Source organism: Apiospora hydei (genome assembly GCF_038363865.1).
Source record: "Apiospora hydei strain CBS 114990 chromosome Unknown utg000011l_segment0_segment0, whole genome shotgun sequence".
Taxonomy (NCBI): Eukaryota; Fungi; Ascomycota; class Sordariomycetes; order Amphisphaeriales; family Apiosporaceae; genus Apiospora; species Apiospora hydei.
The window spans coordinates 209,193-224,946 of NW_027117370.1; the positions used below are offsets into that span (position 1 = coordinate 209,193).

The 15,754-nt window shown below is 54.7% G+C and overlaps 9 protein-coding genes across 9 annotated transcripts; 5 read left to right on the forward strand and 4 right to left on the reverse strand.

Annotated features, from left to right (window-relative positions):
- Nucleotides 1-1,188: 1,188 nt before the first annotated feature.
- On the forward strand, nucleotides 1,189-3,172 carry PG997_015273 (general substrate transporter; the record flags this gene model as incomplete). The annotated part of the gene is made up of 4 exons (XM_066819587.1): nucleotides 1,189-1,367; nucleotides 1,444-2,324; nucleotides 2,394-2,710; nucleotides 2,774-3,172. 4 exons carry the CDS (start codon nucleotides 1,189-1,191, stop codon nucleotides 3,170-3,172), a joined length of 1,776 nt encoding a protein of 591 aa, XP_066660472.1.
- A 451-nt stretch (nucleotides 3,173-3,623) lies between these two features.
- PG997_015274 (uncharacterized protein) lies at nucleotides 3,624-4,751 on the forward strand (the record flags this gene model as incomplete). The annotated part of the gene is made up of 2 exons (XM_066819588.1): nucleotides 3,624-4,230; nucleotides 4,321-4,751. The coding sequence occupies 2 exons, from the start codon at nucleotides 3,624-3,626 to the stop codon at nucleotides 4,749-4,751; spliced, it is 1,038 nt and encodes a 345-aa protein (XP_066660473.1).
- Nucleotides 4,752-5,979: 1,228 nt separating this feature from the next.
- On the reverse strand, nucleotides 5,980-6,447 carry PG997_015275 (uncharacterized protein; the record flags this gene model as incomplete). Its single annotated transcript, XM_066819589.1, has 1 exon — nucleotides 5,980-6,447. The coding sequence occupies one exon, from the start codon at nucleotides 6,445-6,447 to the stop codon at nucleotides 5,980-5,982; it is 468 nt and encodes a 155-aa protein (XP_066660474.1).
- A 259-nt stretch (nucleotides 6,448-6,706) lies between these two features.
- PG997_015276 (uncharacterized protein) lies at nucleotides 6,707-6,898 on the forward strand (the record flags this gene model as incomplete). The annotated part of the gene is made up of 1 exon (XM_066819590.1): nucleotides 6,707-6,898. The coding sequence occupies one exon, from the start codon at nucleotides 6,707-6,709 to the stop codon at nucleotides 6,896-6,898; it is 192 nt and encodes a 63-aa protein (XP_066660475.1).
- Nucleotides 6,899-8,071: 1,173 nt separating this feature from the next.
- PG997_015277 (uncharacterized protein) lies at nucleotides 8,072-9,577 on the reverse strand (the record flags this gene model as incomplete). Its single annotated transcript, XM_066819591.1, has 1 exon — nucleotides 8,072-9,577. One exon carries the CDS (start codon nucleotides 9,575-9,577, stop codon nucleotides 8,072-8,074), a length of 1,506 nt encoding a protein of 501 aa, XP_066660476.1.
- A 1,257-nt stretch (nucleotides 9,578-10,834) lies between these two features.
- On the forward strand, nucleotides 10,835-12,133 carry PG997_015278 (uncharacterized protein; the record flags this gene model as incomplete). Its single annotated transcript, XM_066819592.1, has 1 exon — nucleotides 10,835-12,133. One exon carries the CDS (start codon nucleotides 10,835-10,837, stop codon nucleotides 12,131-12,133), a length of 1,299 nt encoding a protein of 432 aa, XP_066660477.1.
- A 277-nt stretch (nucleotides 12,134-12,410) lies between these two features.
- Nucleotides 12,411-12,849, reverse strand: PG997_015279 (uncharacterized protein; the record flags this gene model as incomplete). Its single annotated transcript, XM_066819593.1, has 3 exons — nucleotides 12,411-12,590; nucleotides 12,661-12,729; nucleotides 12,805-12,849. The coding sequence occupies 3 exons, from the start codon at nucleotides 12,847-12,849 to the stop codon at nucleotides 12,411-12,413; spliced, it is 294 nt and encodes a 97-aa protein (XP_066660478.1).
- A 521-nt stretch (nucleotides 12,850-13,370) lies between these two features.
- On the forward strand, nucleotides 13,371-14,308 carry PG997_015280 (uncharacterized protein; the record flags this gene model as incomplete). Its single annotated transcript, XM_066819594.1, has 3 exons — nucleotides 13,371-13,629; nucleotides 13,682-13,917; nucleotides 14,147-14,308. Coding segments are annotated over 3 exons (657 nt in total), but the record flags the coding sequence as incomplete, so codon positions are not given.
- Nucleotides 14,309-14,324: 16 nt separating this feature from the next.
- PG997_015281 (uncharacterized protein) lies at nucleotides 14,325-15,683 on the reverse strand (the record flags this gene model as incomplete). Its single annotated transcript, XM_066819595.1, has 1 exon — nucleotides 14,325-15,683. The coding sequence occupies one exon, from the start codon at nucleotides 15,681-15,683 to the stop codon at nucleotides 14,325-14,327; it is 1,359 nt and encodes a 452-aa protein (XP_066660480.1).
- Nucleotides 15,684-15,754: the final 71 nt, after the last annotated feature.

Below are 15,754 nucleotides of genomic sequence, written 5' to 3' on the forward strand. Positions count from 1 at the left end.
TCATTATTTACCTATTTTATCAGCACTAAGCATATTGTATCGTACCGATCATAAAGCTTTCCTGGCTTCAGTACCTGTTCCAGGAATCCACGCAAAGCTCTTCTTGATCAGTCTCCATTTCACAATTCCGGCCACTATACCGGAACTAAATATCCTATGCCTGGGTTTTGGGTATGAAGCTTTCAACTTTCTTTTTGGAGAAGGTCAGTTGACAATTCTACTCTCAAGACCAAGTTGTAGTGAGAAATTTAAGCCTTTATGACAGTCTTAAAACCGTATGAGGTGAGGATCAACGAAGCGTTTAGTACCACGGCCGATCTTGGACCAGAAAGGGGAAAATCGAGAACCGACGGGTTGGTTCCGATGCCGGCTAGCTGCATTATCTCGCGCCGGGCAGAACCCAAAACGCAAGACATCTCGTTCGACGCATGCAGTGGAACATTCTTTTCTTTTTAAGGTTTGGTTTAATGCTACTACTACAACCTGAGTAACTCAGGCCGACTCTATTATTTTAATCAAACCATTATACCGGGACAGGGGAGCCAAAGACGTGCGAGCAGAACCCCAGTGGATGCAGCAGAAAATGAGCGGAGGGGAGAGTAACCGAGACTCGGAATGTTCTAACCTACTGCATGCAATATTCGTGCAAAACTTGGACACCCCCAGCCCCCGTACCCCGGCGTCCTCCGCAATTCCAAGAGTCCGCAAAATTTTCCACCGAGGCACACGATCAGAGAAACCCACCTCATCGGGAGATTTTTTGCGGGGGAGGAAGTGAGTTTACCCGCAAACCACCACGAAATAGGAGACTCCGCGAACGGGTGTGGATCCGCATCGTGCGGGGTGATCCCGGGGTTGGTTTTGGAGTTTGGGGTAATTGGGCGCTAGTTACCCTAGCACCTCGTGACGGTGAACATTGAGTGGCCTGACTCGTGGAGAAGGTCTTGGCGTTTTTCTTTTGATGTAACATCATACACCACATGGTGACATGAAAAATGTACGTAATGAGAGGAGGAAGATGGAGACCGTATGCAGGCACGTATGTAGTACCCCTTGATATAAAGTAGCCGGGAGGGAAAGCTTTTTCCCCCTTCCCTCGCGAATCGTGAACCTTTCTGTCGTTCCCCTCTCCGCCTTTTCCCCTTGCCTCCTTCATACTTCGAAAGTTTAAGGAGAAAATCGCCCATCATGGCCGAAAAGGTGGTATCGGCGCCTCAACACATTGGTGATGCCGACGACTCGGTCAACATCGAGAAATCCCACGGGGCCACCCTTGCGGCGCAGCAGCGAGTCGACGCCGCGGTCAAGACGAGATGGTCATCCATCACATCGAACCCGAAGCTGATATTCATCGCCCTCTTCGCATCGTAAGTTTGGCGTCAAAAGAGGGGGTCTTCTTGGCAAGAGAAAAGTCCAAGCGGTATAGGCTAACCGGAATGACAGCTTCGGAGGCTTCGAGTATGGGTACCAACAGGGCATCCTGTCGCAGTCGCTCGTCATGGCCCGGTTCACCGAGAACTTCCCGACCGTGGTGGCCTCGTCGACGGCGACGGGCTGGCTCACCTCGATCCTGCAGCTGGGCGGCATCCTCGGCTCCCTCTCGGCCGGGCTGGTGGGCGAGATCTTCTCGCGCAAGTACGCCATGTTCTCGGGCTGCTGCTACACCCTGCTGGGCAGCTACCTGTACATCGGCGCCACCGCGGGCAACCCGGCCCTGCTGTACGCAGGCCGCTTCCTCACGGGTCTGGGCGTCGGCACTTTTAGTGGCGTGGGCCCGCTGTATAACGCCGAGATCGCCTCGCCCGAGACCCGCGGGTTCATTGTGAGCTTTTACCAGTTCGCCACCATCCTGGGCATTATGCTCAGCTTCTGGATCGGGTACGGCTGCAACTTCATCGGCGGCGCCAACGGTCAGTCCGACCTGGCCTGGCGCCTGCCGTCCATCATCCAGGGCATCCCCGCGGCCCTGCTCGCCGTGGGCATCTGGTGGATGCCCTTCTCCCCCCGCTGGCTCGTCAAAGTCGGGCGCGACGAGGAGGCCCAGAAGACGCTGGCATGGTTGCGTAAAAGAGATATCGACGACGACGAGGTCCGGGCCGAGTTCCTCGAGATCAAGGCCGAGGCCCTGTTCGAGCAGCGCGACTTCGTCAGGCACTTTCCCGACCTCGAGGAGATCCGGGATGATCGGACGGGGCAGCGGATGGCGGTCTTCAAGAGGGAGATTTATGGATACGTTCAGATTTTCCGGACTTGGGATAACTTTAAGCGCGTGGCGACGGCTTGGCTGGTTATGTTCTGGCAGCAGTGGAGCGGCATTGATGCGAGTAAGTTGGTTTAAAACCCTCCCCCCTTTCGAAGTGTGACACTTACTGATCCATAACTTACTCTTCCAGTCATCTACTACGCCTCCAACGTCTTCCAAAGCTTCGGCTTCTCGACGGGCACCATCGCTCTCCTGGCCACGGGCGTCACGGGCTCCGTTTTCATGATCAGCACGCTGCCGGCCATGTTCCTCATCGACCGGCTGGGCCGCAAGACCATGCTCCTGAGCGGCTCCGTCATCATGTTCGTCAGTATCCTCTCGGTCGGCATCATCGTCGCCAAGTTCCGCCACGACTGGCCGAGCCACATGGACGCGGGCTGGGCCGCCGTGGTCCTGATCTGGGTCTACATCGCGGGCTTTGGCTTCGGCTGGGGACCGGCTAGTTGGGTATGTCACCTCTTCTTCTTTTCTTTCCTTACTCTCCCTCCATGTACTGATATCCATCCCTAGGTCGTCGTTTCCGAGATCTTCCCCCTCTCGATCCGTGCCCGCGGCGTCTCCATTGGGGCCAACTCGAACTGGGTCAACAACTTCGCCATCGCCTTCTTCGTGCCGCCGATGCTCGAGGCCTGGGCCTGGGGCACCTACATCTTCTTCGCCGTATTCCTCGTCGGCGGCTTCGTCTGGGTCTGGCTCGTGCTGCCCGAGACCAAGAACGCGACGCTCGAGGAGATGGACCGCGTGTTCGGCAGCCACACGGGCGCCGAGGACGCGGCGAACTTGGCGTTGGCGCAGCGAGATGTGGGACTTTTGGATTTCGTGGTGGAAAGGGAGCGGAGGAGGGGGTGGGATGGTGGAAGAGGATTAGTAGGAAAGAAGGTAAACAGTTCTGTGGTGGTCAGGGGCTAGTTGCAGTGCCGTGGACACAGTTCGGCCCAGGTAGCTTGCTAAAAGGTACCGATTGATGATATTTCTAGATATTAGATCATATAGAACACTGACTGTCTTCAAATAGCCTTGAAAGACCGGGCCAAACTCTTCACGTTTCTCGATTACTTTCTCTTCCTAGAAACCCCTATTCGGCCCCCTCTGCCCCTGCACGGACCATGTTTGAGACGAACTTGGCACCAAAAAGTCAAAACTACCAAGAACTGGGATCTTACGAATGCACTCACTCACAACCATTGGCCGACCCTCTCCCAAGCGAACGCATCAGGTTATGACCCAATCGAAAGGAGGCCAAAATAACCAATCAAATTGATGACTAATATACTCAATTGAAACCCAATCTCCATTTCTTCACTAGGTTTCCCAACCCCCACCAACCCCATCAACAACGATGGCGTCACCACCCCCAACCATGCGCGCCTGGACCGTAACCCAAACCGGCCTGGCCCTAGACCCGCACCGCCCGGCGCCGTCCTTAGCAACAGCAGCCGCAGCCGCAGTAACGGGCAACGACCTGCTCCTGCGCGTGCGCTACGCGGGCCTCAACCCGGCCGACCTGGCCCTCATGGCGACGATCCCGTCCTGGCTCCCGTGGCGCCGCAACCCGATCGCGGGCCTCGACTTCGTGGGCGAGGTGCTGGCCGCGGGGCCTAGTACCCCGGCATCAGTGGCGAAGCCGGGCACGCTGGTGTGTGGCGCGCTGGGGGTGCGGCAGGTGTTCTTTGGCGCGGGGACGTTGGCGGAGGTGTTGGTGGTGCCGGCAGACTTGGTCGCGGCGGTGCCGCAGAGTTTACTTGGAGAGCCGAGGGCTGCGGTGGGGTTGGGCGTTACGGGGCAGACGGCGGCGCTGGTGTTGCGGGAGGCGGAGGCGGAGGGGGTGGGGAGAGTGAGGAGGTGGAAGGGGGTGCGGGTGCTGGTCAACGGGGCCAGTGGTGGCGTGGGGTCGGTGTTGGTGCAGGTTCTCAAGGCGAGGGGGGCGTATGTGGTGGGTGTTTGCTCGGGGGGCGAATGCGGAGATGGTGCGGAGGTTGGGGGCGGACGAGGTGAGTTTCTTGGGATGCGATTACCTACCTGATGGTGAATCTTGGAGAGTTCCTTTCTAACGCAAGTGACTCAGGTGATTGATTATACATCACATCGGGATTTGTACGGCTACATCGCGGAATCCGCGCAAGATCACAGCCTGGACCTGGTAGTCGACTGCGTGGGCGACAGCGACTTGTACACCCGAAGCCCCGGCTACCTCCGCCCCGACGGACGGTTCCTGAGCATTGTGGGCGGGCCATCGCAGGGCATCTACCCGTTCCTCATGCATCAGATCCGCCCCGTCATCCTCGGGGGCACGCCGCGCAGCTACAAGATCCTCGGGATGGGTCCCTCGGGGACAGGCGCCCGGGAGGTGGCGGGTTGGATCGAGAAGGGCGACCTTAAAGAGGTCATTGTCGATTCGGAGTTCACGATGGACGAGGTCACGACAGCGTACGAGAGGGTGGCTTCGAAGAGGGCGAAGGGCAAGGTGGTGGTTAGGATGGGCGAGTGAGGGGCAGGAGGAGGACTACGACGCGACGAGAGAACTCAAGGACAGTCGATCTGACAAAGGAGAAGATGAAGGACAGATAAGAACACCCTTAAAGAGTCTGCTGGCAGATCATGACATTAAGCTTCGGGGTAAGGTTCCGGAACGCTTCATGCCTTCGCATGCCTATTCTCTGGCGTTGATGTTCGTTGGGAAAGACGGGCTTTGGAATACGACAACCAGTAATTCCCACAAGATCACTCATTCTGCTCTCGCCAAATCTCAATCAATTGAAAGCATCCACGATAACGGGCTGCGAGAAAGAATGACAACTCGTTCTTGTAGGTGGGCGTCTCTAGACAGGTGGTTGGTTGGGCGACTGATTGGATGTTTGACGGGGTGAGTTGACTGCAAGCGACACCGAGTCATTTGACACTTGATTCAACAACCGTCATTGCCAATCACAGATTTTCATTATTATCAGAAAATCCTGACCTGCAGAAGTTCTAGACCTTCGCTCGCTCACTGTACTGATCAAGCATATCGGGTGTTTCGCAAATGTTGGCTCCTGGATTTGACGGACGTCAGTCGAGTAGGTAATTCGAGCCGCCTAGTAGAAGAAATCCCGACACGCGACAAAACAACCGAAAAAAACACACGAATCGCGCAAGTGTCTTGGCACCGCCACTCTCTAAAAGATTAAGTTTATTAGACTGTTAGACTGTTACTAGGTTACGAGATCAAGCCTTTTGTGGCATCTCGGAACGGAACTTGACGCTGTCGCTGTGGACGGAATGGACAGTGAGGCTCCAATTCGCCTCGCCTTGGCCAACTTGGCATGCGATGTTTAAATGAACGGAACCTGTGATCAGATATCGCCTCAACATCTTTCAAAGGTTCAGATGGCATTTTGGTGATCATTTCGATTCGAGTAGCAGCACGTGCAGAAACACGAGGCCAACCTAATTGTTTCCATCGTCTCAATGACTCGGGCGGTTTACAGTGTCCTCCTTCCCGGGCACTAAACAAGCCGGACCTCCAGGCGAGTTGCACCAATGCCTCGATTGGGCCATTCGCGACCATCAGGGGATGTTACATGCAATTGGTCAACAGCGAAATCTATTCAACGACTAACCTCCAATTAGTGATTCACCTGCCGTATTCAATTGCGTGCTCGGAGTTTTCATCTGTTTCCATCTATCAAATGCAACCCGGGTGTCATAGCTGGTCCTCTTAATGTTTCCTCCCTCTGCTAGCCTGTTTCTTGTCGTCGCCTCTGCACGCCTCTGCGCGCGCCGACCCCAGCGTGGGGTTGCATGCCAAGCCGCTTCTGGTGGGCAATTTGTAACACCATCGGCCATCTTTGCCCCCTCGATACATATCCCAACTGCTCAATTGGGAAGGATGAATCTCCGGCCGACTGCACGCGACCGTGTTCATCCTTCAATCTAGCTGCCAAATTTAGATCAACTGGCAAGACTGGGCGCGCGGGCTCTTGGGCAGCTTGCAGCTCCAGGCCCTGAAAGGCCCCCAGAGCGGCCGGGCGATCCCACACCTTGGCCGAAAGCTGAAGCTCGCCAAGGCCCTTTCCCGAAACACCACCAGGGAGGATCAAGGGCCATGTTTGTTCAAACTTGGCTTCGAGCTCAAGCATTTTGCCTGACCTGTCCCGAAAGTATCGCGGTTGCAGTCGAATCGGGGTCTCGACTCCAATTTCCATGTTAAAAGAAGCTTGGTATATCTTCGTCTCTTCTCCTTCTCTCTTTCTTTCCCTTTGGAGTTACCTTGCTGGCAGTTTCCAATCTTTTCAACTCTTTACTCTTTTTACCATATAATTACTCGGCTTGAACAACGTGCCAGGTGCACCATTTCTATTCATTTACTCCTTTTCAGATCTGGTCATCTGCGTTTTCCCGTCTACCTAAACCTAATCAATACCCACCGTCTCTCCCAACTGCTACTCCCTCAACTCTACCAACATGTACGCCAGAACCGCCATCGCCATGGTCTTCGCGACCTTTGCCACGTTCGCCGTTGCTGCCCCCTTGAACATCAACCTGGGTGCCTACTCGCCTGCCCTAGTAGTCGGTGATGGTGCGCTCACATTCGAAGGCGCAGAAGGGAAAGCGGAAGGAGCAAAGGCTGTGGGCGAAGGCATTGCCAGCGAATAGGTGGACGAGGTCTCTTGCTGACTTATACACATGTGCAAGCAAGGTAAGCAGACACCCAGCAACAGAACGTAATGCCTATTTGAACTATTCATATAGCTAACACATTGCCGCCTCATCAGATCAGAAACGACACTGCTTGAGAAACTTCTTAGCTGCCGATTAGCTTGAAGCCCTCTGCCGCTACAATTGCCGCCATGCGCGTTGTTGTTGAACGCTGAGAACAACGGCCGCAGTGGGGCTTCAGTTACTGGGCCAGTGCAGTGAAGACGGGACTGTTGATTCTTCTCAGAGAGCCACGACATATACCAAATACACGTAATAGAGAGATGCATAGGGTTGATTGAATGAAAACCACGGAAGCCACAAGATACCAAAACCATCGGAGTTAGTGGGGAGGAAACCAGATGGCAGCTTGGCTGGCTGGTGCTTGTTTTTTTTCAAACTCAAGCACCCCAGCATCGCAATGCCAAGGATTTGCCAAGAATAGAAAACCGTTCCAAGCCGTTTCATCGCCCATTCTGACCCCAGTATTCCCCAATTGACGAAACAGAAAAAATTGTCTCTCGGTCACAGCTGTCCCGCCTGTGGAAGCTGATAACGGCAGGCAAGAGTCTAGGCCAATCACCTTTTGACTGTGTCAGAAGTGTGCGCAATTGGCTGGGTTTGGAAAAGCGTGGCCATCCCAGGAGACGTAGAAAAGGCAGTAAGGAATCTTGCCGGGCAAAAATGCAAAAACATACAACACCGAGGATTCCCAGGTCGTCACCGACCCTAGTACTAATTCGGCTCTCTGCTGCTTATATATGGGAGAGCGGACGGGATCCCTAGTATTCAGCAGGATATGGTCGTATGTGAAAGAATTATGCTTTTTGATGGGTTATATACCAGCATGCAGTCGGCGCCGCTGGTCTGCCGGTAGCACGTTGAAATTTCGAGACAGGACATATGCTCAGACAAACACTTTAAGGTTGTAGCTGCAAACCCAGTCCGAATCAACTTCATCTCAACATACCTTAAGTAGGTAGTATTTGTACTACCGCTCAGGGGGTAACAGTCTTACGCATCCTGCAACCCATAGTTCATACACATGTTACTACATAACTCATAGCCCAACATTAAATCGTGCATATCCTTGGTTGGTTGCAATCCAGCACCCGGTCAGACCTTGATTGATCATTTCTTATGCTTCACAATCTCCGCCGGATCCTTCTTCTCCTCCTCCTTGGAGATGAGCTTGAAACTCATCGCCGTCGTCGACGACCGCCCATCCGCCGCCGCCGCCTTTTCGACAATGGCGTGGTACTCCCCGTCCTCGCGCAGGTCCTTGAGCGTGACCTCGCGCGTGCGGGCCAGGCTCTCGATCTCGTCGAGCCGGTCGAGCGTCGCCTGCAGGTGCTCGTCGAAGCCCGGCAGCTCGCACACGGTGCGCATCGCGTTCTGCATGGCGACCGAGTCGGCCTGCACCATGCCCGTCGAGTCGATGTTGAAGATGTTCATGTGGTCGTGCGCCTTGATCCAGTCCGGGTTCGTCATGATTTGTCGGGCTTCGTACAGCGGGATCTGTGGTAATCGGCCCACGTCGTTCAGCGTGCCCGCGGTCCGCATCGCCTTCTCCTTCTGCACCAGGGCGCGCGCGAGCAGCATTGCTGAGGATGCGATGTCCTGCGCGTCCTCGGCGCCCGGGTCCAGGTCCCCGCCCAGGATCCAGCACTGGCTCATCAGCCAGCGCCGCTCGCGGTCGCAGATGGTCTCGCACGCGTCCAGCATGTCGGGCGACCTTGCCACTCTGGTCAAATGTCGTAAGCGTCCACCGATCTTGTCGTAGACCTGCTCCAAGATAGGTGACGGGACGTCCTCGTTGAAGCTCTGGGCGCGGAACTCGCGCAGGGCCCTGATGGCCGTGGACTTGGGGATGTCGCGCACGGGCGTGACGCGCATCCGCGTCGCCTGCCACATGAGCCGCTCCACGATCCAGTACTCGTCGCTGTTGAAGACGACCGTGACCAGGTTGCTCGCGGCCCACATCTCGGCGCGCTGCTGGATGAGCTCCAGCAGGTCCTGCCCGTCCTCGTCGTCGCGGATCAGGTGCGCGCCCGTGATGATGAGCACGAGCGGCTTGCCGACCTTCTCCTTGCGCGTCAGCGCGATCTTCTCCATCTTGTTGAAGGCGCGCTCGATGTCCAGCAGGGCCGTCGTGTCGCGCGGGCCCTTAAAGCTGAACAGGCCGCCGATGGAGTCTTCGTGGAACTCGAAGTCGAGGGCTTTGCCCAGCCGCACGCGGAAGATCTCCGGGTCGCCGTGGGCCTCGAGCATGGCGACGCCCTCGCCGCCGATCTTGCGCATGGCTTTCAGCAGCATCGACGTCTTGCCCGTGCCCTTCTCGCCCGTGATGAGGTGGTACTGGCCCCTAATCGTACCGTCCACAATCCCGTCGATAACGGCCTGCTCGTCGCGCGGGATCCAGTCGTTGTCCTCGAAATCGACCGTCATGAGCTCCGAGTGGGGGCTGTTGGGGTCGATGTGCCGGCTCATGGCCGCCAGCTCGACGCTCGAGTAGCCGACGGCGAAGGCGTTCTCCATCTTGCGCAGCACCAGCCGCTTGTAGTAGGCGTGGTACGAGTAGCCCGCGAGCCCGAGCACGAAGATGGACCCGAACGCCGTCGCGCTGCCTTCGATCATCTTGAAGAACGCGGCGCGCCAGCCCTGGTCGGGGTTAGCCCCATCTTGACTACCTTGGTTTCCGCCGCCCTTCGATTTCCACGAGGATTCGGCGTTTTCGACGGTTTCCCGTACGAGCACGGATGCACGTGATGGCTCGCCAAAGGCCTTCCGAGGCAGCACCACCAGCCGCGCCTTCCAGGTTCAGTTAGCATTAATGCCCATTGGTAGAAAAGAAAAAGTGGCATGTGTGGCTTACTGGGCGTTGTCTCGATAAGCGGCCGAATCTACTCATCGGGCATTCTTTTTGGTGATGTGGAGCACGTGTTGGTTGTAGGGAGATGTGAAATTGTTTTTAAGGGGTGAGATTTTGGAGGGGGGGAATGTTCGCGGGGGCAGCTGGGGGCCAGCTGGGGATTTATTATTGCAATCTGGCAAGTCGCCGTCAGCCGCGCTTGGCGGTCGCTTGGCGGTCGCTTGGCAGCTCCTTGGCGGGGCTGACGCACGGTTGTCGGTTGGCTCGTCTGTTGTTTGCTGACAGCAACGTCGGGCCCAGAAAACTCCCTTTTATCAACTTCTTACCATAACCAACCATCAGTTGCAGCATGATTGAAGAATTGACGAGCTCCAATCAAGATAGGTAGGAAACGGTTTATGGGACATTAGCAAGATGTTACAATATCAGGTACGGCATTTGATCGTGGTATGACTATCCCAATCTTCTCAGATTATTCTGCAAGCCTACCTGGCAAAACTTACAATACATGCATTTTACATGTATCAAGTATGTAGGGATAAAATACTGTCACGGGGTCACCGAGCAGCCTCAGTCATTATGAGATTCCATCTGGACTCGAGGTTTCAGTGGTGCTTCCATAGGCTTTCCATGCCAGTTTCGCTCATATCCAGGCGAACAAAGGAAGGCCGCCAGGGCGTTTTACACTGCAAAAGGCATTATTAGTCTCGGAACCCTCCTTCAACAGAGATGCAGTGTTCTTTGTCAAGAACTCGCTAGTTTCTTAAGCTCTTTCATGTGCAAACCACCGCAAAGAAGTATATCCGCCGCTCTTTATGGGACGCTTTATGGAAGACTGCGAAGAACCTCAGCATTGTCTGATTCAACACGGCTGGAAATGGGCGGTCTAGCATTTACAGCTCCCTCATATAATCCTTACTATTTGCATTTACAGTTGCAATTGCATTCCCCAGGATCGAACTGCTTAACATTCTGTTTCGGTCCGATCTTATTTGAAGCGGCGCCACTAGTTTGCCAACAAGATGGACCCAATCACCAAAAATATAACTGGCATCCAAGACACCGTGAACACACTTGGTCGTGATGTCGAAAAACTAAGATCAGATGTCCACCTGGCCCAACTCTCAGCCCCTCTCAGCTCCATCCCGTCATCACCACCAACACCACCGGTAGACCAACAAGCAAGAACGACCCCTTCCGAGTTACAGACTCGCCTGAGACGCTACCAATACATCCTGGACCGCACCCGCTCCCTCCCCAAGAACCAGTTCCTCGACCTCGTCACAGAAGAAATGCAGCGAATCTGGCAGAAGACCGACCCGCGCTCCGCGAAGCACCCGAAGCTGCCGCGCTCCATGAAGACGGACCGGCTGCGGACCCAGGCCGCGCTGGCCATCAAAGAGGTGTGGGTCAAGCATGGGATGTGGCACCCGTCCTTCGAGGGCCTGATTTACAAGCGCTATCTCAACGTGGGCGTCTGGAGGCACGAGGAGCCGCTACCCCTCGTCGACGAAGACGGCGTCGATCTCAAGAAGTGGCCCAACACCTACGCGAAGCTCTGTCATCATCGAGACAACTCGAGGCCGTATCACCAGTTCCGGTATCAGGTGGAGAAGGCGCGGGACCGTCTTCTGGAGCAGTGGCGGCAGTCCATCACCAACAGCAACGGGGGAACGGGTAATGAGGAATACCCTACAGTAACAATCCCAAGTTCTCGCCTACCACCTCCCCAAATCGACACGCAGGCATACCAGGAGGTGCGCAAAGCCTGGACGAAGCGGCGCATCTGGGATAAGGAATGGGAAGTCCTGCCCGGACAGTCCTGGCGCCACGAACGGCCGCTCGAGGACTTCCTGACGCCGCAGGAGGCGAAGTGGCTATCCGAGATCAGGACGACCTGCGTGGAGCCGGGTTTCGACGGACCGCACCGCCTGGTGCACCGGGTCGAGTCCGAGAAGGAGTTCTTGGAGATCTTCGAGCGGCGGCGCGGCGGCGTCTTTCAGGTCCGGGACGGGGTGGTGGATCCGCGGCGGGGGCTGAAGAGGGGGCGGGGGGATTTCTTGTCGGAGTTGATGGCTGCGCATCTGAGCGGGAGCAGTGACTTGGGTGACGACGAGGATTTGAGTGATGATTACATCTCGGACGATAATGGGGATGGCAAGCCACCGGAGAAGAAGATGAGGGCTACAGAGGTGCCCGACGAAACAGTCGAGTTGCCAACTAAGGGCGGAGCCCAGGGATCTGTGGAGCAGAACAACACGGAGCGTAGGAGGAGGGCGTATAAGTCGCCCTTTGTGGTCGACGATGATGAGAGCAGTTGAAGATTGGCCCTTTAGGTCTTTAATGTGTTCACAAGATCGTAACCATTGAACTGAACTAGGTGAAGCGTTGTATATCTGCTTAGTACTTCACATGCAAAATACACAGTGAACACCAAAACATAGAATGGTGAAAAGTATCAATCAGATATGTGAAGAGCACGTATCGGTACCCTGGCTCTAACAAGCTTCCAACATATTTCTCATATACTTCCTAACCAACAGACCTCATTCCCGACTGCAATCATACTCTCAAGGAGACCACAGAGTCGAGATACTCTTAAGCAAAAGATAGGCTTGCCTCATCGTACAATTGTCCATCATTGACGAGAGTGCGTCCGTCCTCAGTGAGCAGCCTGTACTTCTGAGGGCTCACCATCGACGAAATCAGATAGGGGCCCAGAGGGCTGCGAGACTCCGCCGTGCGAAGTAGAACTTTGTCGTTTGGGCGAAACTTCCCCTAAACAAACCATGATCATCGCGTGTAAGTGAAAATCCTGTTAAGTAGATGTCTTGATACAATGACTTACCCCTGGGATCTTTCTTGTCCTTGGGCGGAAACCTCCATCCTCTTGGTCCATACTCGGAACTTCCTCGTTCTGTGCAGTGTGAGTTTCGTTGTTTGTTATAATTTTGGACTCGTCGAACAATGTTGTAAAGACGTATGAACTTACCTTCTCAACCTCTGGAAGGTTATCTGCTCTCTCTTCTTGCCCCATGGTTGTGTATGTTTGCGACTGTCTTTAGAAGCGATATCTAGTAGTGAGATGGAGAGTAGCGAGAGAACTGAAACTTCTCTTCTGGGGTTCGGATCCTCTTGCTTTAATACGACTTGACTGGTAGATGCCCAGCCTATGGGCGTCAATCACTCCAAGCCCGGCGTTGTCTGCCTTGCGCACTTTAGCAGGGTACCACTGCAGCGACACAGCCAAGTCCAGGCATGGTCTTTTGGTCAGGGGGTGTAGACCCCGCTACTTGATGCAGCAGTGCCCGAGATATTACTACTTCGGCACTGCAGCCATCAGCATAGCCCCAGGCTCACCGAAACGCCTGGAAAACTTCAAAAGAGCCGGCTCCAGTTTTGAAACACTCCCTAGAGACCAATTTGATGCATCTGTCGGAATTCACAAAGCCCATCTAGATACATGTCTAAATGAACGACTGTCAGTTCTCCGCCGTCCACTGGGAGGGTAATGATACTTTGCGGACTACTGACGCTAACTGACTGGGTCGCAAAGTGCAGAAGTACCGCGAGGGCTACCCCCGCTACGCAGCGCTCTTGAACGCGCACCCCGCGTTACACAACTTCCGGCGATTTACAAGGGTCCGGATGCGGCTTCTGCTGCTCAAGCAGGATGAAATCACTGTGCTCGAGGAGAAGCTGGACCAAATCGACGATGCAGAGGCTAGAGAGCTCAATTTGGGCTGCGCACGTCTCGATAACAGCGAGGAGAGACTGCAGGTCGTTGATAAGCTGCGGTCCTCGCTCGCGGAATACGGTATTGGCTCCACAGGCTTCGTAGAAGAGTTTTGATGCTGATTGATTCACAGACGAGATGTTACAGCACGGCCACCGCACGCTGTCGCTGCCCAAATCCAGTGAACGAGAGGTGCAGAACTTGAAAGACTGGACTGCCGGGACATGCTGCATCAGCCGGCAGGAAACGGACTATCTCGAGCGGAGTGACGACCTGGCTAATCTAACGGGGTCCCCAGATATTGCCATCAGCTATGTTGAGTCTCTAGTGGAGGATTGTATCCACAGATTGGATGGTCTAATTGAGGAGGTACCAACAAGAAACGTCATTCATTTCAGAAGAACAATCCATCAACGATACCGGTTTACTGATCTCCCAACACACGATAGCATCTCCCCAGCCTGAGCCGAACCATCCGTAACAAACTAGGGTACGACCACATCCTAATACTCGGGCCCTACCTGCAAATAATCAGCCGCGTCCTTGCCATCGTATCATCAACCCTCGTCATCCTTGCACCGACCTTATTCCTCCCTAGCGTCACGAGCTCGGCTGGTCGACTGCTAGGAAGCGTCGTCTCGGCAGGCGTGTTCCTTTTAGCGGTCTCCTTCTTTACACGGGCAAGAACGCTCGATGTATTTGCGTCAGGGGCAAGGTGAGACGTCAAGCCGAACTCTTCACAGCCGCTTTCCCAGCCTGAGCTAACCAAATGGGTTTTACCGCTTGAAGTTATACGGCTGTCCTTGTTGCATTGACAATGGGTAATACGGCCACGGAGGTCTGCTGTAGTTCCTAGAAAGCGAAAGGATAGATGCAGTGTTATATCTGAACGCCCTTGGCCAGCTTGTCGATGACACGGGTTTGGAATTGTCGGGCCAGAGATGACCCTTTTTGTCATCGACTTCGACAGAACAGGCAGACGTGAGACAGGCAGCCACAGCGGACGTGTACAATTCTCCAGCATAGTGAGGCAATCTTTGTTCGCAGCTTGTCTCAAGTTTCTTCTGCACTGCAAAAGGAGAAGGGGTGTCAGGTGCATTGGGTGCCTGGGTCTTGCTTCTGGGCATGACAATATCCTTAGCCGACTGCCAGAGTCCAATCTCAAGCATGACAACACCGAGGGAGTACATGTCGTGGGTCTTTTGGTGACCCTTGCGTCCCGGTCCCTGTCGATCCGGATGTCGGTAGAGGTTGACCTCCAACGTAGACTCGTCGCGTCCAATGGAGGGATCCGCGTCTGGCCTGGAGAATGCAAAACCGTGAAGATAGGGCTCGTCATAGTCGACTAACCCATCCCTTTTGAAGAATATGACATTGGAGCTGTTGATACCCTGGTGAACCCAGCCCAAAATGTGCCATTTTTGAACGGCCTTTGCTAGTTGATGCGATATCCGTAGTCTCTGGTTGAGGGACGGGCGCCTTCGCTGTCTGGGATCCGAAATGAGCTCGAGAAGAGTGACGCAGCATCTATCTGCAGCCGACTTGGTCTCAAACTGGAGACTTTGGTCTGGCTGGTGGGTCCAGGTGCATCCCTCGGCTTCGGTAGGGACCTCGAAAGTGAACTCGAAGCGGTTCTCGGCAGGTCTTTGGCTCACACCGAGACACCGCAGGGCCCGAAACTCGGAGCTCTTCGTGACCGCTAGCAGTTCTGCAAGTCTTTGGAGACGTCTCTCAACGCTCGGTATCTCCCTTGGGTCCATGTGCGCCCCATAGTCCTTATACTCCTTCAATAGCCGTTGGTATGTAGGAGGAGAGGAAGTCTGATAGTCTTGGGCTTGCTTTACGACAATCTGCCGCATGCGAAGTTGGCTGGACACGTGCAGCCTCTGCATTACATCGTCTCCTATGATTGGCTCCAGTTCTTCCGCTTCGTTTGCGCGCGGCGACATCAAGATGCCACGCTCAAGGGCATCGACAACATCGAGACTGCGCACGTTGAGTTGTAATAGAAACTCTTGTGTCTCCTCTTCGTTGGGTGAAATTTGTGACACGGATGCTTGCAATCCATGTTCACTAATGAGGGCTTCGACTTTCGTCCACGCCTTGAGGATATCCGTCTTTGCGGCATCTTCCATATTATCAAGCCAGGCTCTCTGGGCAGGGGCTGTTTCACCCTGAGTTTCCTCGATGCTTTCTGGCTTAGCTG